This window comes from Gorilla gorilla, chromosome 7, assembly GCF_029281585.2.
Source record: "Gorilla gorilla gorilla isolate KB3781 chromosome 7, NHGRI_mGorGor1-v2.1_pri, whole genome shotgun sequence".
Lineage (NCBI taxonomy): Eukaryota > Metazoa > Chordata > Mammalia > Primates > Hominidae > Gorilla > Gorilla gorilla.
The window spans coordinates 85,639,954-85,666,917 of record NC_073231.2 but is presented as its reverse complement, the minus strand read 5'-3'; the positions used below and the strand labels follow the sequence as shown (position 1 = coordinate 85,666,917).

General features: G+C 39.3%; 1 protein-coding gene across 7 annotated transcripts in view; it reads left to right on the top strand.

The window, feature by feature from the left end:
- Positions 1–26,964, top strand: part of UNC5D (unc-5 netrin receptor D) — a 550,673-nt gene that overhangs the window by 509,642 nt on the left and 14,067 nt on the right. For all 7 annotated transcript variants that reach the window (XM_055349504.2, XM_055349502.2, XM_019032845.4 and 4 more), the window contains 3 exons: positions 3,841–3,990; positions 11,420–11,584; positions 18,819–18,997. In XM_055349504.2, the coding sequence (XP_055205479.1) occupies positions 3,841–3,990; positions 11,420–11,584; positions 18,819–18,997 (494 nt within the window). The remainder of the gene's footprint in view (positions 1–3,840; positions 3,991–11,419; positions 11,585–18,818; positions 18,998–26,964) is intronic.

The following is a 26,964-nucleotide window of genomic DNA, read 5'->3' as shown; positions in this document are numbered from 1 at the left end:
GTGTAAGTTCAAACAGTTTTGTCTCATAAATATGTAAATTTAGCCTGCCTGTTTTAGTATCCCTGAAGCACACCTGAATATTGCTGCCTGTCTGATTAAATCAACATAAAGAGCTCAGTGAGGCACAAAGCACAAGTTTTTCCTGGCCACAGCTTCTAGAATTGGATGACTTGCAACCCCAATGTAAAATGATGAAACAGAATGCTGAGAAAAACCACCATCCAGAGCCTTCAGGTGCATTTTATATACAAAAGCTGGCCAGACCCTGTTTCCTAGTTCCATTAACTCAGATTATCAGTTTAACAATGGAATGAGGTATTTAACAGGAGGTCCTTGTCACATAGAAGGCAGATTGGAAAAATCAAATTACTATCAAGCCTCACTTTGGGGATAATTCATCCATATGAGTGATTTAGAACTAGCTAAGCAGAGTTGTCCAAACCTGGCTGGTCATCAGAAGCATCCAAGAAACGCTTATAAATACTCAGGCCTAGCCCCCCAGAGTAATACAGTAGGCTCAGTGAACTCTGTGTTAAGTGCAATCCACTGTATTTGGAGAGTATTTTAAAGCTCATACTCAGGAGTCTATTTATTTAACTTTGAAGCCAATTGTGCCTTTACAAATTTATAAATACAATTATTAGTTCATTACTAGGCTTTTTCATTTTAATAATTATTTTGTTGTAGAATAACTGTAATTGATTAATATTTTGTACAAGATTACAAGACACTGTTAATTGTATATTGTTGGCTCAATATGCGCAGATTTAAGGAGTAAGCGAAAAGAGCAAAAAATAAATCATGTTGTATTTAAATTTGAGGCCCTAGAGCAGAACTTTTAAAAAGGTACTCTTTTCTTCCATGATAATTATAAGCAGATATCTATTTTTTAAATTCTTAATATTATCCATTCTGAGTTTCAAGGACTGTGTAGACAGTATATATAACTCTAGGGCCAATATAGATTGACTTATGTCATCTTATACATATATCCTGCACCAGTGAAAAATCATTTATGAGACAGAGTTAATCACAGTCTGATCTTCACATGAGTCTTTAAAAAAAAAAAAAAACAAAGAAAGTCAAGCATAGTAGTAAGAAAAGGCAGGGAAATCTAAGAGAAAAAACACTGGACCATGATCAAGTTGCCCTGGTCAAAGTCTCAGGTCTCCCATTAGCCATGTGGCTTTAGGCAAATAACTTTCTTCAGGGAACTTCCATGTTTTCATGTGTAAATAAGGCACTCGGTGCTCTAAATCTTAAGTTCCCTTCAATACAACGATTGTGTGTAGTTTCTAACAAAATAGTCTAGCACTACACTAAATAACACATGACCTTGAACAAGTCACTTCATTTCCTGGCGTTGACTACTTCATGTCCATTAAGGAAAGTTAAATTTAAAGAAAAGAGTATTTAAATTTAAAGAAACGGGTATATTTGAGAAAGCCTAGCTCAAATACACTTAGAAGAGTTGCTGTTATACTATGGCTTTAATATGGTCTTAAGAAGCACATTTCTTGTTTGTGCTTGTTTCAAGTCTTGCACCAGAATTGCAAAAAGAGGTTAATATATTATCATATTAATTATTTTGCTTGGCTATAAATAAACCCAGGTAAGGAACTGAAGTCTAAAGAAGATAATTTGCCCAAGACCACACAGAAATGTGATTAGAATTTTATGCTGCTGTCTTCAATTTACAAGACTGGTATTCTTCTGAGTGCATGAAGACACCAAAAGAGTTTTAATGCACCTTAAAACCAGAGCAACATTACTCAAAAATAAAATACAAAGTCCTTAGCATAGCAAGCAAGAATTTGTTATTTGGTTTCTGCCCCACATTTTCATCATCTCCAATCACACACTTTCCACCTCAGCCTTCCATCCCAGCTCTGTCTAGCCACCATGCTTGTGAATGCCCTGCTCAGCATCTGGAGTGTTCTCTCCTTCCTTTTCAAATGGCCAGCTCCTCCATTTATTTCAACGTTTGGCTCAAATACTACCTCCCCTAGTAATGTCTAGACTCCTTTCCTGGTCTGTCCTCCCATCTGGGTCAGGGGCACCTTCTGTCTTTCTTAACCTCCTAGGCATGCATGTATGGTAATAGATACTATATTAGAACAATGCCTGGTGTCCTGACCCTTTCACAATATTGTAAGTTTCCTGGTGGCGAGGTTGTTTCATTTCTGCACACCCAGTGCCCAGCTCCAACATAGCTCTGATGGAAATTTAGTAAATCTCAAAAGAAGGAACCAGAGACTGCCTAATGTCTCAGCCAAGTAGGCATTTAGAATTAATTTCCTATCCTCCCCATAGTGCCTCTTTTCTTCCATTCCTTGTAGCCTCCACCAGACATTGGCTACCATGTTATCACGTTCAACTCTGAAATCCACAAGGTTATGAATTACCTAGCACTGTACTGTCCAGTATGGTCATTGCTAATCACATGTGGATATTTAACTTTAATTAAAAATTCAGCTCCTTCATCACTCTAGCCACATTTCAAGTGCTAATAGCCACTTTAGCTAGTGGGTACCATAATGGACCACACAGAGATAGAATATTTCTATCATCACAGGTAGTTTACAACACTGACCCTTGGGCCCCAAGAAACACCCTTCCCACAAGCAACACCAAAGAGCTGGAGAAAATGCCACTGATTTAGTCCTGGAAAAAGCTACTAGCAACCTATTAACAGTTTATGTGTACGTGAAGGATAAAACTTGGGTGACTTTTTAGTCGAAAATGTTTTTGTTACTGTCATTCTACTTATGGACAAGAGATGGATAAGATAACCAGTAGAGGTGTTTTTACTCATTAATAATTGAAATGTAAGTTTGATTGTGTTTATAAACCTATTTGTTTTCTAACAGTCTTTTTTTAAGAATCTGAGATTATAGGACATAAAGGAGTTCAGGTTTTAATTTCTCCTAGCTCTGCAAGGAAATAATATATCAATTAATGGTGATTTCAAAAATGGACTTAGGGAGATCTCTTATATTCAGTAACACCAAAAGCCTCAACCCTCAGCTCATTTGGCACTTCCCTGAATATGTATTTGTTTTGTTATTCCATTTCTTATATCGTCTCTCCCATATGATTCTAATGCCACAAATTTGGAACCAATGAAATGGTTTACTCAACAGAATGGATGTGGATTGAGTTTGTATTAGATTGTATTACATAAAGATTTTTCAGTGAAAGCTACAGGAGTGCTTCCTCAGAAATTTGATTTCTGTTTTCCTTACAGCTACCTTGATACACAACTTATTTTTTCTTGACCTTTTGGTATAATAACTTTTACAAACATTACTACAAATAAACATGATACATGCACACTGGGACATTTATTTTAAGCCAAAAGAATAAATATCATATAATGCCTACATTAGTGAAGAAAAATTGAACCAGAATGGAGGGGGGCTGTTTTCAGTTAGTGTGAAATATGATGATGTGTCAGGTTGAGCATGAATGCACCCCTTGATTATGGTCAGAGAGTGAAATTCCTACAGTTGTGGAAACCCAGAAGTATTATGATTTGCTTGGGGTCAGGGGAGGTCTTTGAAGTTTAAACAAAGGCACAGTGTGGTTTAAAGCCTAAACAACACAAATAATTAAAAAAAAAAAATGTCTCTTTCTAACCCAACACTTGTCACTCAGCAGTTGTTAATCCTTAGTCTTGAACTTTATGGGCTGTGGAGTTGTAAAGAAGTATGTTTCTCCTATGCTCTCTGTCCATTTGTGGAAGACACATGGTAGTGAGCATGTGTATCCCTAGATAGGAAATATGTAAGTAGCAGGATATTTCATTATTGATCTTATTTTCTTTTTCTTCTCCTATAGGAAGTGGTTTCAGATGAAAGGCATCAAGGAGGACAGCTCCTGGAAGAACCAAAATTGCTGCATTTCAAAGGGAATACCTTTAGTCTTCAGATTTCTGTCCTTGATATTCCCCCATTCCTCTGGAGAATTAAACCATTCACTGCCTGCCAGGTACTGGCCAAATGGGTTTCTAACAGAAACGGCTTTGCTTTAACCAGCAAGCATGTCACAGATCCTGGCAAGGGTCTGCTTGATTTTCCTCCTCCTTTAAAGGATGGATTTCACCTCAAAACTGTCACAGAAATGTAACAGTTTGGGCTAAACACGGAGTGAAACATATTGTCATAAATTAACAGCATTCTAACGGGTGGGAAGAAAGGTGCTTGCACGTTAGGTGAGATGGCATTTCTCCTCTCCTGTTGGAATCATTGCTCAATATAGGTTGAAGATGCCAATTTAACAATATAGAGCCAGGTTTGTGAGTTGGTTTGTTTTTATTAAAATCAGTTCATTATGAGACAGCATCTTAATCATATTCAGCAATGAATAAACTGAATGTCAGTGAGGAACTTCTTAAGGGTGATGATTTTGAGTTGTAGAGAGCTATGGCTAGCCAGGTGGAAACAAGAGATTTTTTTCTTTCATATATGAAGTGCACTTGCTTCCAAATGAATCAGGCAAGATGGGAAGAAGAAATTACAAATTGAAAAGCAAAGAAAGAACATGCCTTTTACTTTTTCTTTTATTTTTTTTTTTAAGATGGAGTCTCTGTCTCTCTGTTGCCCAGGCTGGAGTGCAGTGGCGCAATCTTGGCTCACTGCAACCTCCGCCTCCCGAGTTCAAGCGATTCTCCTGCCTCAGCCTCCTGAGCAGCTGGGATTACAGGTGCCCGTCACCGTGCCCAGCTAATTTTTGTATTTTTTAGTAGAGATGGGGTTTGCCATGTTGGCCAGACTGGTCTTGAACTCCTGACCTCAGGTGATCCGCCCACCTCGGCCTCCCAAAGTGCTGGGATTACAGGTGTGAGCCACCGTGCCTAGCCAGAACATGCCTTTCTTAAGAGTCCTTTTATAAATATCTAAAGATACTTATTATTGTCCACATGTCTCCTATTAGAGATTTAAAAAAAAAATTTCAGGGAGACTCAGAATCTCTTTGGATCTTATTTAGTTATTTCAAGTACATGCTTAGCCTTAAAAGATCTCTTAGAAACTTGTGATCCTGCCACTGAAGTCTACGAAAATTCCCAGTGATACATATTACAGTAAGCGGCTAGCTAGCCTACCATAGTCTCTAAAGCCAGTCATCTGTACTTCAAGTGCTTAAGGACAGGATATTTCCTTCACTCTGGAAAAGCTTCTGGCGGACTCACATTGACCTGGAATCACAGAATGCTTTCAGGCTTCTTTGTTTTACCCATCAGCATAATGTGTAGCATCCTCTGGGTTTTGTAACCTTCCACCCTTGCAGCATTTTTTTTTTTTTAACTATAGACAGGTATACCAGCTTGTCAGAATGGGAACAAGCCTAGTCACAAAGAGAAAACCTTGACTGCATCATGATGGTTAAAAAAAAGTTGTATCACCAACCATCCAACTTCTAAAATTCAGGATTTTTAAACTGGACAGGGCTGCATTTTTCTATTGACTTTTCAGACTTATTACCTGAGGAATTGCCCGTCTGTACAGTTTAGTGCATTCAAAGCACACAACCATCTCTCATTCCCCTGAACACTTTTTTTTTTCAGGGGGCCAGGGGCACATTCACCACATTTTTTCCATAGAGAGACGTTTTCTATGAATAAATATATTATGTTGTTTATGATATTCAAGATGTAGGTCTCTTTGCTTTCCGGTAAGCAGTATTCAAAGTTTCTAGTCCAAATTGAACTTCAGAGTATTGTTAAAACAAGTCCTGATAGGCGTGCAAATTCCTCTGTATTAATCTTTATAGGTTATAAGGGCCTCATTTCGCTGGATCTGATGCAAGTGACTCGGTCCAAAGTGAACTATTAAGTTTAATGCTTGGAGATAAAAAATCAGATGAAAGAACCATTACCTTGCAGCATGACTTAAACAATAATTCCGACACTAGGGATACCAAAGAAAGCCCCAGGAGGAAGAGGCTTAGGGGGCTAAGTGTTTACTGACCTCAGAGGGTACAAGAGGACCAGCCAAAGCCAGAGGACGTTGACTTTCAAGAAAACCCAGCAAGCTTTACTGCCGGGATGGGCTGGATTACATGGAAGTTGTGAACATGTATAAATATTTGCCTTTTGTAATTGAGCATAATTTGAAAGAGTCTTGGAAGACTGAGAAACAATTTAATTTTCTCTGTATCAGGAGGCTTGCCACTGAGTTTTCATTTCCACTTCATTTTTCTTACCCCAAATGGCTTTCCGCTCTATTCCTCCTTTCTCTTCATCACCCCTACCACCAATTTCCTTGCCCTTCTCATCATTGAAATCCCTCAGCTTGTGTGAATGCATATTGTGCTTGGCTTAATGACCATGCTGTGTTTGCTCTGGGCATTAGATGTAAGCACTTAGGGGAGGGTTTGTGTTCAGCCTACTTGAACCTCATGTAGAACATCATGTGCACTGATAAACTTGGCGTGGAGAATGGAGAATGGCTTTTCATTAGGGTTTAGTGGTTAGGAACTAACAGGGCCTATTTCTCGTTATCCCAGAGAGCTATTGTGGAAAGAGAAAAATCACACTATTCCTGACATTGTTTATAGGTCTCTCCTTCAATTGGTGAATCTCCCTTTCTCTAACTTCAAATCAGGAATCTGGGAGCTGACATATTACAATTAGTACCAAACCCCTCCTCTACTAGGAAACTTCCATTTTCTTCTGGGAAGGTAGAACTTCCCAGAAAGGTACAAGCTAGGGAGGTACCCAGTGCATACAATGTTTTCCCTATCAGACACCAGCAAACTGCATGAGAAATGTTTTTAGAATGGTGTGAATTCAAGGTTGGGCCCTGAGATATGCGATGAGAGCCTGTATATTGAAGGATCAACTAGATCTTAAATCTTGTTGTTTTAGGTTCTGGAGGATTACAATTTATGGATGTAATTGCTTATGAAGCCAGGTATATTGGGTGAGAAGTAGGAAAGGCTATGTCAGCTCTTCTGAGATCTCATTATGGTAGCAGCCACTGACATTGGTTCAAAGAAAACCTGAGGCCTACGATGCTAGTCTCCCCAAGTAAACAATTCATTATTTCCCATTTTCTTGTCAGTCCCTAAGACTCTACCACATTAGGAATACGTGATTTTTGCCTCTGTAGAATTAGCAACCCTTCTCTGGGAGGTAAATAATTCTATTCTTTCAATAGGTTACTGGGACTGAGAGCACCTAAATCAGTTTCTTTTATTCCTTGCTGGGACTTGAGAGCTCCTAAATCACTTTCCTTTATTCCTTGCTAGCTGTGGGGTAGGGGAGCTGTAATAAACATAATACAATAAATTATTTATTTTTAAAAGCCAACAAAACACAAAGTCAAGTTGTCACCTCCCTAGGGTAAAAGCAGCTGTCTTTCCAGCATGCTATGTATCTTGGAGAACCCAGTGTCTGTCTCCTGCTAAGATATGATTTACATTCTCTCCATCTGCTAAGAACCTAATTATAATAGGAGTCAAATGAAAACATTTCCGGAATTCTTTAAACACCCATAACTTTGCTACACTTTCTCCTCCCATATTACTTTCCACATAATTCCTCTCAGCTCAGAGAGCTCGTTGGTGTTTTTTGTTTTTGTTTTTTGAATAAATGAAAGTGAAGATGATTGCCCTGAAAACGCACTAATCACGGTGCTTCTATTATTTTTAAATGTTTTGTTGAATGCTATTGGCAGCTGCTACTCAAGTCAACAATAAAAAATATTCCCTTGATACTGTCTTAAAATCAGATTTTTAAAAATGTTTGGATTGTGTTCAATGGAATGGAAAAGAGAAAAGAGGGTTTTTGTTTTATTGTTTTTTGGTGCTAATTCTCATGTCTTTCTGCAAGGAAGAATTATCTCTGCAGTAGGCATTACTCTTTTATATTTCTTCCAGTGTTTTTAGGAGAAAATACAGAGAATTTAGCAAATGATACCAGAGAGGATACTCATTTTAAATGAATGGTCAGTGCCTTTTTTTTTTTTTTTTGGAAGGCAAGCATTACCAAAGATTCAAATCAAATTGCAGAAAATGTACATTTGCTTAAGAGCTGGATCTTGAGTACGGTTCTTTGTCTAGCCCTGAAGTCCAAGTGCTTGCATTACACTATAATAACTCAAATTTCAATTTTAGGAAACAAAAGTCTGCTACTTAGCTTAGCTGGGCAAAACCACCTTAGGCAAAAGTACCTGTGAACTCCAGAGTGCTATGTTATGGTTACTTTCATTGAAGTGAATAGTGCAAAGCAACCCTACAAAAATTCACTGGTTTGGAGAAGAGAGTTTATTTGAGGGCTAATAAAAATAAGAATGGAGAGAACAAGTATAGGGCAAGAGATGGTGGAAGCCCTTGAAGGCCAGGCAGGAGACAGAGTTTCACACAGCAGATTGATCAAAGGACGACTGTGGTCTCCCAAGCAAAGGACTCATGTAATAAATGCAGAGTTCCTAGGTGGCCTGGTCACATCATTGCCTGCCTCCAATCATTAGAGGTAAAAAAGAGACCATAATGCTATTTCCTGAATAATCCCAATCAGCTGCTTTCTGCTTTCTGTTTTCCTGAGCTATTTGCCTCTCCCATTAAGCCCCAACCCCCTCATTTGCTCTATGTAGTAGAGCTTGAAGGCAGGAAGACTGGGAGTAGGTGACCAGAGTTAGCCATAATGGAAGCATAATGGAAACCAGAATATTTATTAGAGGAGAAGAACAATGGCAGAGAGAGATGATGGCAATCAGTTTCCAAAAGTTAAATTTGCCAGAGAAGTAAAGAAAGACCAAACAAGATTATTTGTAGTGCTTAGGGGTATAATGCCAGGAATTGAGGATAATCAGATAAATAACAGAGATGATGTTTTTGGAGTCCTTCACAGAGAGATGGCAGTTGGGGCATGTGTGAGCAGATGGGATCTTGAACAGTACAGTAGGCAGAAAGAGAAGTGTAGGAGGCTGAGATGTGGAGGAAGGGCTGCCCATGGTTTACAAAGTGGAACAAAGCTCAGGAGAATTAGGAAAAAAATCACATTAGATAACAAGGAGAAATGGCAGAACTTCTAAGTGCATATGATGATACAAGTGAAAAGTCATTTGGAGTATTTTAGAGAAAATGACTTACTGTAGGCATTGCCAGGAGGCCCCACAAATCAGAAATGCCCTCTGCTGTAGGATCTACCACAGGAAGAAAAGAGATCATAAGTAAAATGTTTTTGTATTAGAAGAAAGTGGGAAAGCGATATCATTAAACGGACATGTGTTGTCAGCTGATGGCACAAGCAAGTTGTCCTCCAATGAAAAGCATACTTAGTGATCATTAGCTTGGTGCCTCCTTCCAGCATTTTCCCCAGACAATAGCCTCCCTCTGGAACTCAGTAGTAGCCCCTTTCAGGGTTGCCCAACTCACATCTGTTTCTAAAATAATGTCTTCAAGGATTGTTTTAGTCAAGAAAATAGAAGGCACTCAAGACATTTCAACCGAGGGGAAATTTAATCAAGGGATTTATGTGATTACAAAACCTCTGTAGAGAGCCAAGGTCAGAGAAAGCTGCTAGTGGTATTAGAAAAGCAGTCAGGTCAGGAATTTCAGGAAAGTGCACTAGCACTGAAGCAGTGGATTCTCCGGTGAATGTCCAGAAGCCCCTGCACACCTTTCTTGGGCTGTCAGTTGAAGCCTTTGGGTCTGCCTGCTGATCTTAGGGGGGCAGTGATGGCTTCTGCATTTCCTCTCCCTTCCAAATCTAACATGAGTGCCTCTTGTGGGCAGAATGGGAATGTGAACTCCTGCCAGCAGGGGAGTCTACAAAATGTAGTTTTTAGGCTTCCAGCCCCTTCCGCATGGGGAAGAACAGAGAATGGCAAAGATAGAGTTCCATACTAACAGCTCACTTCTTGCACAGGAATGAAGTCCGTGAAATGCCAGATAGTTTCCTGCCTATAGACCTTCTCTACATCCTTCTTGAAATGCCACTTTTCTTTTGGTTCAGAATTAATAACAAACAAAACGACCCACAGTTTATTGCTAAGATGCATGGTAGAATATTTGATTTTATTATTTCATACTCCCTTAAAGCTGGCTTTCCTCTCTTCAAGTTCACAACAATCTAAAGTCCATCCATCCCTCCTTCCTGAGTCCACCAGAAAGTATCCAAAATAAAAATCTGTGAGGCTTTCTATAGAGAAAATTAGGAAGCAAGGTATTCAAACAAGTGTGCACATAAGGGCTTGGGAATAACTAGGTAACTCATAGCTTCTCAAAGGGAACAGGTCATTTCAATCATGCTCTTTAGTCTCATGACCCATGCTGGCTTCATCACCAGTCATAGTTCAGGGTTCCAAACTTCCAGACTTGATATATATCTTGCCACCTTTCAGTTCTAGTATTGCAGAAAATTTTATTTTTAGCAATAGGTAAAGGAGCAAACTAATAAGGTGAGAAATAGAGAAAAAAGTGAGCATGAGGATTACTAGAGGCATATGTGGTCATTGCCAAGGGCCAAGCCACATTTGAGTAGAAAGGAGAGAGACTTTTTAGTACACGAAAAAACTTCAATGACTAACTTCTACTTCATATTAGTCACAGTCTGGTAGCAAGCACTGGCTAATACTAGGAAGAATGAGTAATCTATAGATTTTATAATTTCCCTCCTCATTTACTAAAAGGTATTTTTGCCTCTCAGTTGTCCATATGTCCCCTGAGAGTAGGGGACTGAATCTGTTCTTGTTTCTTATTGTTTACCTAGTACAGTGTGTGGTAATTAGCAGGCACTTTATACATTATAGTTGAATGGACAAATTGAGCAAATGAAGAACTGACAAACTAGATCACTCTGGGGTGGCCCTGTATGTGTCTGTCTGTCTCTCTTCCCTCCTTCCTCCCTCTTTCTCTCCCTGGCTGTGTGTATATGTGTGTGATTTTGCACTGGGTATTAATTTTTATGTTGGATACATTAGCAATATTGTATTCTCACAATTCTGCATGAGTTTGTGGTGTGGAGTTAAGTTCTGGCCAATCAGTTCCTTAGCATAATTTTTACATAAGTGAAAAGATAATATCTACCCCAGACCGAAGTAGAAGCATGGCCCACAGGAGTCTTCCAAAGGAAAATATTTTCTAAGTGGGGAATGAAAATGATAATTTTTGATGGTATTCTTTCTAATTGTGTGTCACCAAGTGAAATCTGAGCTCTTGCAGTGCGGTTTTGGAATTTAAATGTTATCAATTGGAATTGACATTAATTACATTTGTGCTGCTTGGCATTTGCTGGAGCATTATTTTTACAACAATTCCACTAAAGCTGCCTAGGCAATTATCTCTGCTGTGATTGTCCTCATCGTTGTTGTCGTTGTCATCATCATCATCATCATCACTATTAAGCCTCTCCTGTTCTAGTTCATCTCAGCCAGGCTCTGCACACCATCCCTTCTCTCCATCTCCCCTGCAGGAAGTCCCGTTCTCCCGCGTGTGGTGCAGTAACCGGCAGCCCCTGCACTGTGCCTTCTCCCTGGAGCGTTATACGCCCACTACCACCCAGCTGTCCTGCAAAATCTGCATTCGGCAGCTTAAAGGCCATGAACAGATCCTCCAAGTGCAGACATCAATCCTAGAGGTGAGTCCTTGATCTACAGGTCATTTGACCCCCTTTCTGAAGGACGATAAGAATAATAAAGCTATACCTACCAGCCATGCTATTCAGGTTCTGAAAGAGCTTCAAAATGCACAGACTCTTCATCTTCATTACTGATGAGGGAAAATAAGCTTTGTCGCACGCAGAGGATTGAACTAAACTTTCCCCTGGGCAAGGAAACTCAACCCATCAGAGAGCTTAGACTGTGAAGGCACTTCTGGGGAAGGAACTGGTACCAGGCTTTTGATACACAAAATCACAAGAAGTCTTATTCCACAGCAGGCTTGGATTACCAGCTGAGATTCATTATAGACTGAAGCCAGATGGTACAGTTGAGACACATGCCACAAAGAGGCACAAAGCCACCCTCAGACTGTTTTTCTGCTGGTTCTGACTAGTTTTCCAGAAGTCAGTTGCCCTATATGTGTTATTTTATCTCCAGGGATGGGACTCCCTGTCTTACTGTTTCTCATGCTCCTCAGGCTCAGAATTCTGTACATCCACATTTCCATTACTCCCTTCCAATACAATAATATAAGGAGGACAGGACAGTACAATAATATAAGAAGGATCTCATTCTATAAGGTAAGGAAATAGAAGTGCAAAGAGAGAAAGGACTTTGTCCAGGTCAAATCAGTATTGGAAGGTAGAGTTACAAGTAGCAGTCAAGGGAGGATTCACTGGAGAACTTTTGCAAAAAGACATCTGATTTCCATCATGGCTCCAATTTGTCCTAAACCACCAAGTGACTTTATGGCTTTGAACATGAGCTTATAAAGTAGACAATAGCCATCCTTCCTGAATGGGATAGAGGGAGAGATTAGAAGAGGGATTGTGATGCTTTTGTTTGTCAGTTTCCAGGTCATTACAGGCTAGTGTAGGGAAACATACATTTTTTGTTTTTCACTTATAAAATAAATATATACATACATATATGCATTTATTAATATATAAATATATATTTATAAATTTAGGCTTGGCAGAAAATTGAACACATTTATATACCTACAATTCAATTTCAAGGTTTTTTCCTGGAAAATTTATAGCTGTATAGCATTATTCCTTCTCTCTATTCTCATTTGAATTCATTGTTTATGCAAAATGAGCATTGCTAATTCCCCAAATAGTTTTTCTGAAGAGCGGATGGCTTTCCAAAGGATTGTGACTTAAAATTGATAGCTGTCTTAACTGACATGTTTATGCAGTATTTGCGTTCATTATTGCCAATTAGCATTATGTGCTCAAGTAGTTTTGATGGAGAAGGTAGATCTGGAAACCTGGGGTAGGATATTTTTAGGGGCTCTTTCTTGAACAGTGTTGGTATATTTCACATGATACATTCCAAAGTAAAATAAAAATTGTAGGAAGGCTTTAAAAATAAAAACAAAAAATGCAAGAAGAGCTGGTATTCAGAAGGAAGCATGAAAAGGCATAACATAAAAGATCCCTCTCATCCAAATTGCCCTAGATGGCCGTTAACAGGCCAATGAGTTCGGGTTTAAAGGTTATTGTTTGTAAAGGCATCCAGATATTAGTGATCAACTTGTGCTATTACGGGACATTTATGTAAGAGGAATGTGATAGGTATTTTTGCTCCTTGCTTGATAAATTCTTAAAGCACTTGAAAGGAAAATTAGCTAATAAACACAACCTTATTGTTTACTCCCCAGTTTCTTTTCTAATGCTTCACAAGTTTACAGTCACTTAGAAATGCCTTGCAGAAGATAACATCATAATATCTCTTGATAATGAGAGGCAAGTATGAGAATAATATTTCAATATTTATTGTTAGGCTATAGTCATCCAGTTTGAGGGCTGCTGCATTTTAGAGGCTTTATTAACCCTTTGATCCTTTCAAGGATCACTTTATTAATTGCTTCAAGCATAGCTGCAGAATTTGGCCCAGGTTGTCATCTTCATTTTGTATAAACTGTATTTTTTAGACAAGTCTAATTTGCTCTCATTTTCTGTGTCAGAAGACGACTAATAACTTTTGTAAGCCACTATATTTCAGATATCATTTCATTTGCTTCCGTATTTGTCATAAAACCATCAAAACTCTGTGGGTTAAGTATTAGTACTATCACAATTTTACATGCTATAAAAGTCTCAAAGGCATGAACTTTCTTGTCCAAGATCAAAGATCATGGAACTCATAAGGGAGTAGAGCCACAGTACCCAACTCAGAGACCTGACTTGAAGATCAAAGTCTGACTACTCCACTACACTACTTCTGGACCCCAGTCAAGGCCATCTAATGGATTAGCCTTAACTGTGGGCCTTCTTCACAGTATGGCTTCTCTTCAGGGACTCAGGTACTAGTGACAAACATCACAGCACCAGAAATTTTGTCTTCCAGTACCTGAAAGTATATGAAAACTGGGAAGTTCTTTCTTCAAAAGAACAAAGGATGGGATGTAACCATTTGTGTGATGGACTAGAATTGTTCATTCTATAATAGAGATCCTACATGTAGCTCTGCCTACAAATGGATGTCTTGGTTGAATGATTGCTCAAACCCATTTAATCCTGGGATTGTCTGACTCACAGGAAAGACACACATCTGGTGATACATATAATGCATAAAAACTGTCCTCTTGGCTGGGTGCGGTGGCTCATGCCTGTAATCCCAGCACTTTGGGAGGGCGAGGTAGGCGGATCACAAGGTCAGGAGATCAAGACCAACCTGGCTAACACATGAAACCCTATCTCTACTAAAAATACAAAAAATTAGCCGGGAGTGTTGGCGGGTGCCTGTAGTCCCAGCTACTCGGGAGGCTGAAACAGGAGAATTGCTTGAACCCAGAAGGCAGAGGTTGCAGTGAGATGATATCACACCACTGCACTCCAGCCTGGGTGACAGAGACTCTATCTCAAAAAGAAAAGAAAAATGTCCTCTTTTCCCTAAAATGACTTAATTTTTTGGCAAATGGTTCCAGCAAAAGTGAAGACGCAGAAAGTGCTGAGAAATTGGGATGACCTGGGGAGGTGCAGGATACATTCTAGACCCAGGTCTCTATCGGTGAGTTAGGAATAATAGATCAATTTTTAAAGCACATCATACTTCATGTCCCCTAGGCAGAAAAAGACATTTAGGTGGTTTAATACATTAGTAAGATATATTTATATAATTAACATTTTATATAGGATCAAGATTTAAGATGCATAAAATACTTTAAATATTGATTTTTAAATATTAATAAGATATCTATCTCAAATACTGCTTTAAATGTTTAAGTCAATGCAATAATCATCCTCATTGAAGGCATTTGATCCTTTATGTTCAGCCTCATCCCTGACATATCCCTTCATGCCTCTGATCTAAGTGATTTTTCAAACAAACCCAGTCCGTCATATAACCTTCACACTTAAAAGTTATTTTTCTGACCAAGATAACATATCTGTTTTACTCTTTAGTGTGGTCATTATTGTATCAGTCTTTGGAAGCAAGTTGTTCCCCTTAAATTTAACCCTATTGAATTACCTAATGATTACTGCCAACCAATATTCTATAAAGCAACAGTATCAACAGTCTAAAATTGCAGACTGGAATAAAACAATTTTGCAAATATTGAAGAGAAAGGAAGAATTCCCAAGTAATTTATTTCATCATTCCTTATTAATGTAACATTATTAAAGAATCTTTTCTTCAATATAAACAACTTGAAGGAATCTTGCATGTTACAATTTTCCCTTCAAGCAGTTCTCTTATCTTTCTTCCAAAAGTGTTGGAAGTTGGGGGATAATTTGTCTGTTACAACAGACAGAATAGTTGGAATTTCTCATTGATTTACAACTCCCTTAGCTTACCAGGTAGCAGCTGCTTATCGCAGATGTGCAGAGCATGAAGATCTACTGTTCCTCTGCATATTTAATTTAAACAATCAGAAAATGTGATGTATCTACAGGATTCTTATTACTTGGCCCAGATGTCTTTTAGAATGCATCATAAATGTTACATAAAGTGTCATCCTTATGCCTGGAAAATATTTAAATTTGAAAACTTTAAGAGGGAAATAGGGACCCACTTATTAATGTGTAGTAAATTGAAAAATTACTTATTTTTAGACTCAATCTCATATAATACTTTATTCACCTTCAAATAAGATCACCTTGTTCAGTCTTCTCTGAAGATATCATGCATCAAGGTGGTTTTTCTTCTGCCCACAGTGAAGAGAGAGCTCGGTCAACAATTTACAGGTGCCATGAGGGCTTTCAGAGGCCAATTCTTTCCCTTGGGATCCTTTAGCATGGACACTTCCAATGTTTTCAGTTTCATTGATAAGCCACGTCTTTGGCATTGACAATGACAGCTACCATGTTAACTTGTATAGAATCAAAAAAAAAATTCTGCTTCTTGTTTCTATCATAGTCTTAAGTCAGAAAATATGCAAGGATACTATTCCTACTTGATTTGCATTTTTAGAGACTAGAAGAAATTTTACAAACCATGATAAAAATGATGTATCTTGTAACCTAGTTTAAGCAGGAAGAAGCTGAGTAGGTTCATTTTATAACCATTCAATATATCAGAACAGAATTGTCCACTGTGCCTGGAATAACCACCTATCCACCTAATTTCTACTCGGTCAATGCCTACCTATCTTTCAGGCCAACTCAAATGCCTCCTCCATGAAGTCTTTCCTACTGTACTCAGAGAACGTTTTCCTTAACCACCCAGCACTGTAGATTTCTTGGCACTTGTTTTGAAACAGGGTGCTATAGTGAAATAAGTACTGGTATAGTTGTTAGGATGTCAGAATTCTAGTTTCACCTCGTCACAAACTACCTGGGTGAATTTTTCCAGGTTTCATAACTTCTGTGGAGTCTATACAAATGCAAAATAACTGATTAGGAAGTTGGGGCTGAGACAGATAAGGTAGCATCCAAGTTCACTGAACTAGAAAGTGTTGAGATTTACTCCAAAGTGAGGTCTTTCTGCTTCTAAAAACCATGCTCTTTTCTGTTATATAAATACTGGAATAGTTTTGATGAATATTGTTTTATAATATTCCAGGAACATAACTAAAACCAGTAAGTACAATCTGTTTAATATAATAACATGTACTTTGAGGTTCCAAGAAGAGCGTATGATATGCAGCATTTCTCACATGTGCGTGACCATGAAACTGCCATTTCTTGGAATCTCTTCTGAGATATCCTTTTGGAACTGGTGGATTAATGCATTGTGTTTCCAAAAACAGAGCCCTCAAAATGCAACTGTGTTAAATAGTTACAGAAAGACAAAAAGCATTATCAATCATTAATGAAATTTCTGTATCAATCAGTTTTCTCAATTAATAGATTTAAGAACTCTATTTTCAACCTACCAAGCCTGATAGTTTATACTTATGCGAGCCCGGCTGCTAGCTGAAAAAGGCCATCATGGTTGTGGTGCCCACATTAGGAAGACATTTAACAATTGGAAGAGGCATCAGGGCAGGATTTCAGGGAGGGAAGGAAGGGCATGTGTGCACTTGGAGGGCATAACAGGCAAGTTTCTAAGACAAAGGACAGCTTCTTGGAGTTAAAACGTTCTAACTAGTCTCTTAACTCAATCCCAGATCTGATGCTTTACTTACCCCTTGGATTAGTTTTCTTTTGCTACATAACAAACTACCACTAATTTAGAAGCATAAAACGACACTTATTTATTATGTCGTAAGACTGAAACCAAAGTGTTGGCCAGGGCATGTTCTCATCTGGAGCTCAGAGTCCTTTTCTAAGTTTATACAGGTTGTTGGCACCATTTGGTTCCTTATTGCTTTAGGACTAAGGTCCCCATTTTCTTGCTGGCTGTTGGCCAGAGGTCACTCAGCTCCCAGAAGCCACCCTCAGGTCCCAGACACATGACCCCCTCTATAGGAAGCTCATAGACTGTCTGTTTGCTTTCCTCTAGACCAGGAGAAAAGGTACCTCCAGACAAGAGCTATCTCTTCTCATTTGAGGACCACCTGATTAGGTCAGGCCCACCCAGAAAAATCTCTTAATTGAGTCAGTCAATTGATTAGGGACATTAATTACATCAGCAGAGTCCCTTTTGTCTTATAATCATGGAAGTGATTCAATTGGATATTTTTCAGTCCTTAAAATTCTGTTAGTCCACCTAAACTTCTTAGCAACCACTGCAGCCTGGCACATTTCTGTGTGATTTCATGTTGGATATAAGGATTAATATTGAAATGACAAATTCTTATTGGACAGCTTTAAACCAGAAGCAGGTAGGCAGGCAGGAGCCTTCCTGATTATACCACTATACAGGCTGGTCTATATGTTACTCTGACTCAAGGCTGGCTCTGTTTTACCAAAGCAATTTAATTCTGAAAAAATTTTATTTAATTTTGAAATAAAGATACTTATTATAAAATCACACAACTTTAGGACTTGGGAAGAAAATAAAATTAAAGGTAATCAACATACAATCATACCCTTGTAGATTTCCTACAAGGCATTTCCTAGGCAGCTCCTTTGATCAGCCCATTCACCATTAGTTATGACTATCAGAGGGTCATTCCTCACTCTGAACTGAAATCTGTCATTTGGTAGCTTCTTCCTGCTGATTATAGAGCTATGCCTGAGAGCAAAAACAAACAGAAAAAGAGTCTAATTCTGCTCTCACCTGACAGTTTTTTTGTTATTTTGTTTTGTTTTTTGTTTGAGGCGAAGTTTGGCTCTTGTTGCCCAGGCTAGAGTGCAATGGCGGGATCTCAACTCACTGCAACTTCCACCTCCCAGGTTCAAGTGATTCTCCTGCCTCAGCCTTCCCAGTAGCTGTGATTACAGGCGCCTGCCACTATGCCCAGCTAATTCTTTGTATTTTTAGTAGAGATGGGGTTTCACCCTGTTGGCGAGGCTGGTCTTGAACTCCTGACCTCAGGTGATCCACCTGCCTCAGCCTCCCAAAGTGCTGGGATTACAAGCATAAGCCACTGTGCCCAGCCTCTGACAGCTCTTTTAATGCTGGAAGCTAGTGATTGTGACTCCCCTGAGTGGAAGAGGCTGTTGTAAATTTCCAGTACACAATTTATTAGGCTACTAGAGAAGTTCTTTACTATCTTAGAAGAAAGGGGAACTTATCAATGTATTTTATAGAGTCCATCACAACAGGCAAGCATTTTGTGCATGTGTGTTAACCCAGATTTTCTTAAAAAATAAAAGTGTTGGTCAGGACTGCTTTCAGATAGATCTGATCATGCTTTCCTTATTTTGTTTATAGAGTGAACGAGAAACCATCACTTTCTTTGCACAAGAGGACAGCACTTTCCCTGCACAGACTGGCCCCAAAGCCTTCAAAATTCCCTACTCCATCAGACAGCGGATTTGTGCTACATTTGATACCCCCAATGCCAAAGGCAAGGACTGGCAGATGTTAGCACAGAAAAACAGCATCAACAGGTAATTGGGGACAGCTTCTGGAAGACGATGTTACTAAGAGAACTTGGAAACATAAAGTAGGCTAAGTGAAACCATGTAGTTTCTGAGCCCTAATATTTTTATGAGTTCATCTGGCCATATTTCCCGTGTGTTCTCACTAAGTAAGTGGGGAAAGAGCAAGAAAATAACAGTAGGCCAAGCGTGGTGGCTCACGCCTGAAATCCCAGCACTTTGGGAGGCCGAGGCAGGCAAATGGCTTGAGCCTAGAAGTTTGAGACCAGCCTGGGCAACATGATGAGACCCCATCTCCACAAAAAATAATTAGCTGGGCGTGGTGGTGCACGCCTGTAATCCCACCTGCCTGGGAGGCTGATGTGAGAAGATCGCTTGAGCCTGGCAGGTCAAGGCTGCAGTGAGCCAAGATTGCACCACTGCACTCCAGCATGGGCAACAGAGTAAGACCCTGCTCCAAAAAAAAAAAAAAAAAAAAAAAAAAAAAAAAAAAAGACACTGTGTGACATTTCCTGCTACCCCATTCTGCCTTTTGCAACATTATAGAAAATCCCTACTTTGGTTCTGGTACCATCTCTAGGTTTGCTAATTGGGTCACCCAAATGGGCGATTAGACTATGTTATCTTGGAGATTGTGAGTGAACAGAGCACTTTCTTAAGCCAGTGATGCAGAAACAAGCAAATTTCTCACATCTCCCCTCTACTATCGGGTAACCCTAAGCATTCTTTAACCCTTAATGAGGACATGCTCAACCTACAAAATCGATTGCCTGAATAGGAAAAAAAGAAGTTTGAAGATAACTTTTGGGTCTGAAACCAGAGGATGTGAAATAAGCAAAAGCTTGCCTAGGAACTGTGAATGAACATGCTGCTAAAACTGACACTGCTCATTACTGCACTAACATTTGTAGTTGAAAGTAGAATAGAGAGATCCATAATGGACTTTATTACTTTAGGTAAGACAGGCAGGGGTGATGCTCTTCAGGGCAACACTGACGGCCAGGCAGGTTTGGGCTCAGCTTGAGGGATACACAGCATCCCTGCCCTGAAAAATGACATCTCCTCTCCCTGTAAGCCCTCTGCATGCCCCCAGAATGAATAGAAAAGATAATATATTTTGCCAGAACCATTTTATTTCTCTTTCCTTTGGTACTATTTTTTTTTCTTTCAGGCAAAGCCTTATTTTCTTACTGTTTGGCTTGCTCTGTCATTTTCATTTTTTGTTCTTTATTTTCACAGACATCCTACCTGACTCTTTCTTCTCTGAAAGGGAGGGTAGATGTCTGCCAAGAAGGGATGGAGTGCTGCTCTCAGTTTCAAAAGGGATCCAGAAGCCAAGAACGAAGGGCTCAACTAGAAATCAGTCAGGCTCAGAGAGGAAAGTCAAGACGGAGGCATTGCTGCAAGAGAAAACTGAATTTACAGAGACAGCCAAGCCCGAAAAGAATAGACATATGTTTGAAAAGGCATACATTGAAAATGAAAGAAACAAAAATGTATGAGTGTACAGGGGAAAAAAATTAGATTGAATATTTCCCAGCAACTCTGACAAAAGATGAGATGTCTTGTCTATAATCAGTGAACACCATGACTGTGTCAATTTCCCTTTCTGATCAACATGGATCCAAAAATGAAAAACGAACCCAGAAAATATAACACGGTTAAAAAAGAACAGTGAACAGGGACTCAGAAGATCTGCATGAGAGCCTTGGTTCTGCTATCAATACCAGTCTGCCTAAATGAGTCACTTACTATCCCTGTGTTTCTTTTTCTAGAAATGCAATTGAATCTGAACTATATTAAGTCTAATTCATGCTCGCTATAAAAGTTTATGATTTTTTAAGTCACCATTTAGAAAAAATAATTGTCACAAAATACCTGTGTGCCCATAGATGCTGTCATTAATTTGCTGAATGAGCATGTACATGTTCCTACCTTATTACATTTTATTCTCCATTTATAGTACACATAAGAGAACTACAGGGAGTACCTCCAAAGTCATCAGTTTCTGACCTTGCACCGTAGGGAAAATGCATTTCAAACTGGGAGACTTAAGTTTAACAACCTTTTGTATCTGAGCACTAATGAGCAGTCAGTGGCTACCCTGGAGCCAACTGCCCCCTTCTGTGTCTGGGGCCATAAAACCTGAGTGCTCATGTGGCTGTTGGTTTACTTGTTTTTGTTTTTCTTTAAGATCCCATCTCCAGGAAAATTTTTTTGACATAATTCATATAACCTATTTCATGGAAAATTTCTAACAGAGAACCCAGAATATGTAGATTCTTAATAAATGCTAGTTTTCCCCCTTGACATTTTCACAATCCCTGGCAAATCACAATAGCACAAATATATGGAATCTACTTCTATCCTTAAATCTTATATAGCCCGGCTCACATCTGTAATCCAAGCACTGTAGGAGGCCAAGTTGGAAGTGTTACTTGAGGCCACAAGTTCAAGACCAGCCTGCACTTAGGGAGAACCCTGTTATCTACAAAGAATTAACAAATTAGCCGGGTACGGTGGCTCATGCCTGTAATCCCAGCCCTTTGGGAAGCCAAGGCGGGAGGATCACGAGGTCAGGAGTTCGAGACCAGCCTGACCAACATGGTGAAACCCTGTCTCTACTAAAAATACAAAAATTAGCTGGGCATGGTGGCAGGCACCTGTAATCCCATCTACTCTGGAGGCTGAGGCAGGAGAATCGCTTGAACCCAGGAGGCAGAGGTTGCAGTGAGCCGAGATCGCACCACTGCGCTCCAGCCTGGGCAACAGAGCGAGACTCTGTCTCAACAAATTAGCCAGGCATGGTGTATGCCTCTTGCCCCAGCTATTTGGAAGGCTGAGGCAGGAGGATTGCTTGAGCCCAGGAGTTTGAGGCTGCAGTGAGCTATGATTGCGCCACTGCACTCCAGCCTAGGTGACAGAGCAAGACCCTGATTCAAAACAATAATACTAAATAAATGAAAAACCTCATACAGTTAACATATCAATTTCACTGAGTGTCATTCCCTACCTTTCTCTTTAATCTCTAGCTTTACTCTAAAAAAAATAGTCAAATCATGGAGTGAAAATGATTTAAACTAAGAGCCAGCAAACTTATTTTTTCTGTAAAGGACCAGACAGGAAAGAGTTTAGGCCATATGGGATCTGTCGCAACTACTCGGCAACATTCAACTCTGATGCTGTAACAGGAAAGCAGCCAGAGAGAGTCTGTAAACAAATAGATATGACTGTGTGCCAGTATGCTATATTCACAAAAATAGACAACGACCCCTATTTGGCCTATAGTCTGCAGTTTGCTGACCCCTGATTTAAGTGAATTTGCCTTGATTTAGTAAAACTTCCATAGGATGTTATTGGCTCTATCTTAAAGTGAAGGAAGGGAGGAAAAGAAAGAGGGAAGAAGATGAGTACAAGATGCAGACAGAGAACCGGCTTCACAGGCAGACCACTAAGTGTGGTTACCTGGTGACCACGGGCTCTAGGTATTTTCATTCTTGTGTTTGGGGATTTACTATGATCACACTAAACTAGGCTTTCTTGGTTCTGCAGGTTAGAAAACACATTCTAACCTTCAAATAATGGGTGTGAGGCTGCCATTTCCAAAATATCAGCCTTCATGTCCTGTTTTAAGTAGTACTGAAAAAGCTGACAATGTCGGTATGTCTGAATAAGGATGTTTTTTATAATTTTAGAAAGTAAAATGAAATATTTTAACAGGGCCTTCTCATTCAGTTCTATCTTCAGGCTGGTGTGGTTACAGCAGAGCTGGCCACCAAAATACTTGGAGAAGAAGAATAGAAGAAAACTACTCACAGCCACCTTGCACTCTCTTAGCTAATTATATTTTGCAGAAATTGTCAAGTTCCCTTTCTGTTTTTAGTACGTCCCAAAGACAACAGGGATTTTTTGGATGTAATCTGTCACAACTTCCCATTGTAAAAGCCCCAAACCATTGTCTTTTCTCTCTTATGAGTCCAAATAATGTAGTCTAGAACTAATAGTAAATGTTTTAATACATAGAAATCTAAAATTGTCTCTATGCCAACATTATTGAGTAAGAAAGCTATGCATGACTGAGGATTTCATCAACCCTGGGATCACAAAAAGGTGATCACAGAGTACATAGTCATTCTATTCAGGCAGTTCACCTACCTTGATCTTGTGACTGCACTTTCGCCTGACTCTTCCCCTCCATTCAATTCCAAAAAGCGTTTAAAAGCTAGTAAAACTACTGTCCTCAAATCATTAAGGAAAACTTTCAAAACAAGTGGAAGAAAACATTTGCTTTTACTTTATTGCCAGTGAAAATGTTTTCTTACTCTCCTTTTGGTAAATGCAAATGTCACTGATGATAATATGCCTTTTTGCCAATCAAGTTTCTACTTAGATCTGAATAGGAAGGAAAAGACAGGGAATGTAAAGTTAAAAGCTTAGCAGTCAATGAGAATTGCGAGAAATGTCAGGAGTGTGTGCTGTACGGCTGGCAACACAGGTGGCCTTGCCGCTCGCCTGGCATATGGATCACGCTAAATAAGCTACACAGCCTAGCAAAGAATGTCATAGATAACAGTTGTAGTTATAGATTCTGTGAGCAAACTTTGACTATTACTCAGAGTTCATACTTGCTGCATTTCAAAGCTGAGATTGCACATTTATTCTGAAAATTCAGCTGTAATAACTCCATTTCAATGCTCTTGGCCACCTGTGATTGGTAGCTGGGTAGAACTGTGAAATAACGAATTGGTCATGTAGCGGGTAGGTGGTGGGGAGCAATGCAGAGGACTTAACAAATTAAATGTTGGAAACTAACTGCTTTACATAGAAGTGTTCCCCCATATCTAAACTTCCATAGTGCTTTGTATTTTTTATGATACTTTTTATTTTTTAATTACAATTAAACATACTGAGAGAGGACTATCTACTTGGGGGTTATTCAATAAATATTTCTCTAATGAACGATATGAACTCTTTCACAGGAGAGTGGCTTTTTTGTTTGCTTGTTTGTTTTGAGATGGAGTCTTTCTCTGTTGCCCACACTGGAGTGCAGTGGCACAATCTTGGCTTACTGCAACCTCCGCTTCCTGAGTTCAAGTGATTCTCCTGCCTCAGCCTCCAGAGTAGCTGGGATTACAAGCATGAAACACCATGCCTGGCTAACTTGTATTTTTGCAGAGATGGGGTTTCACCATGTGGGCCAGGCTGGTCTCGAACTCCTGGCCTCAAGTAATCCGCCTGCCTCGGCCTCCCAAAGTGCTGAGATTACAGGCGTGTGCCACCATGCCTAGCCAGGAGAGTGTTCTTGACCCTAAAAACCTGCCTCTTAATAAATAGAATTGATATGAACAAGCATCAGGGGATCTTGAAAGTGAGTCTTAAAACAGGCTACATGGCTGATATTTTGGAAGATTCCTGTCTTTTCCCTCAGATCTTAACAGTACCTGAAATTCTATTAGATCATTCTTCTGTGATGCCTCCTAATTTTCATATTCCAGAAACCCTTGTGAAAACACAGCCAGCTTGACCAAGTTGCTATGGGAACAGATTCATGAGATGGGAAGAGATCCATGAGATATGGGCAGATGAGTAGAGGGGAGGCCGCCACAGTGGAAGAAAGGATTCCAAAATGGAAAGCAGCAGATAACTGATGTCTTATTAACGGTTTTTCCCAGTGCCCTCCTCAATAGTATATTTGTTTGAACATGTATAAGTACTTGCCAGGGAAAACATATTTCTTATTGGTCTGCTAGTTAAAATGTTTCAAACACACTTCAGATTTGAGAGTTAATGGGTTATGGTGTAAAAACCGTATACATGAAATTCCTCATATCTCATGCCTGACATGCTGTGCTATAATTTGTTTCCCATGAAATCTTTTAACAGTGCCTTTAATGGGAAACAGAATCTTCTCGCATTGAGGTGCTATCTTTTCATTTCCTCTGTCCATCCTATTAATTGGATGCAAAGGAACAGTGAGATGGCCAGAGGGCCGAGGAAAAGGATGGAGGAAGGCCCCAAGGCAGCTTAGCAATCTGTTTCTGAATAACTGTTGTGAAATCACTTGAGGTAGGAGAGTCCTAGAGCCATGTTCCTTTAAAGTGAAGGAAGAAGGGAGGGGAAAAAAAAGAGGGAAGAAGATGAGTACAAGACGCAGACAGAGCACCAGCTTCACAGGCAGACCACTAAGTGTGGTTACCTGGTGACCGCGGGCTCTAGGTATTTTCATTCTTGTGTTTGGGGATTTACTATGATCACACTAAACTAAGCTTTCTTGGTTCTGCAAGTTAGAAAACACATTCTAACCTTCAAATAATGGGTGTGAGGCTGCCATTTCCAAAATATCAGCCTTCATGTCCTGTTTTAAGTAGTACTGAGAAAGCTGACAATGTCATTATATCTGAATAAGGATGTTTTTATAATTTGAGAAAGTAAAATCCTAGGAATGATTTATCTAATTTATGAGAGAATGTTTTAAGTGATTAACTATTTCCTTTTATTTACGTGTCAAGTTTTATTACCTGGTTCTAGAAACCAGATGACTCTTCTAAGAAGAATGATTGGATAGGGAGATAGTATTATACATCAGTCCTTGTAGTCAAAAATACAATGAAGCCCGAATCAGGTTTTTTTTGGTTCTGATCCAGTGTGGATTTATACAGGGTCGAAAATTTAAAAAGCCCTTGCAGTGAAGCCAGAGGGACCCAACACAGCAAAGTGGTAGAGGTTTGGGCTTCATTTTGTCAAAGCCAGTGATTCATGAAACTGCCCGCTAATATGAAGCTGAACATAGACAGCTCTGGGACACGTTTAGCCATGAACAAGCTGTATATGGTTTGTAAGTGGCAGGTGCCCATCCTAAAGGCAATATGGAAAATAAGCTTTTTATGTTCCTCCAAGAGAACTAAAGTTTTGCTCCCACTGTGAGCTCCAGGGGATGCTGACAAGGGGTGTCGCATTTCTTCTAGGCAGTGGGTGTGTGTGTGCTATGCTTTGAAGGAATAGATTTCCTTCCTATAAACTAACGTTTTCAGAAGACAGTCATGCCAAAACCCGTTTATAGCCTAAATAGTTCCCTTCACAAGTGCTGTTTCAAATAGTACTGAAAAAAGTTAACAATGTCAGTACATCTGAATAAGGATGTTTACATAATTTGAGACTGTAAAATCCTAGGAATGATTGTATCTAATTTATTAGTGTCCTTTAAGTGATTAACTATTTCTTTTCAATTATTTGTGAGGTTTTATCGTCTTTTCATTTCCCAAATTGAGAAACTGTCATAGGCTTATCCTGTCAGGAATGAAACTGGAGAATTGAAAACAGGGACTATAACCGACTTTGTTCTCATTTGGCAACAGACAGTCCTCAAGGATCCAGGGCTCTCATACATTTCCAAAAAAAGAATTCTTGCTTTTTTCCAAGAACCAGATAATGAAATAGGTAAAAGGATAATGATGAGGGAAATTTTATTGCCAAATTAATTGGCCTGAAATAATTAATGCACCACTTTTAGAACAAGGCAGACTGGAACTCAGCATGTTTTCAGGTGCCCATGTCCTTCCCTTTCAGTTTTCCATGCCAGCTTCCTCTCACTGGAAGATACTGGGGGACAGCAGGAACTATATAGTGCTCATCTCTTGCTTAGTCTTTAAAAATGCAGCACTGGCTTACTTTATCCTGTAGGCTGCTTTGCTGTTTGTTGACTACCCAGTGAAATTCAAGTTTGGGGATGAAAGCTTGATGAATGGGTCAAATGCTTATGGTGTGTTCAATTACTGCTCTTGAGGATAAATGGCTTTTCCCTTCTATTTGCATTTAAAGAAGCATATGGAGGGTTGGTTTTGGTCACATAAGAGGCCTTCATTAAATTAGACAATTAAAATGATAGCAGAGGTATTAATATTTTTCCATTATGACTATGTTTCAATTCCCTATCTGGTGCTATATAGTAGGATTATACACTGTTTTTGTAATGATGT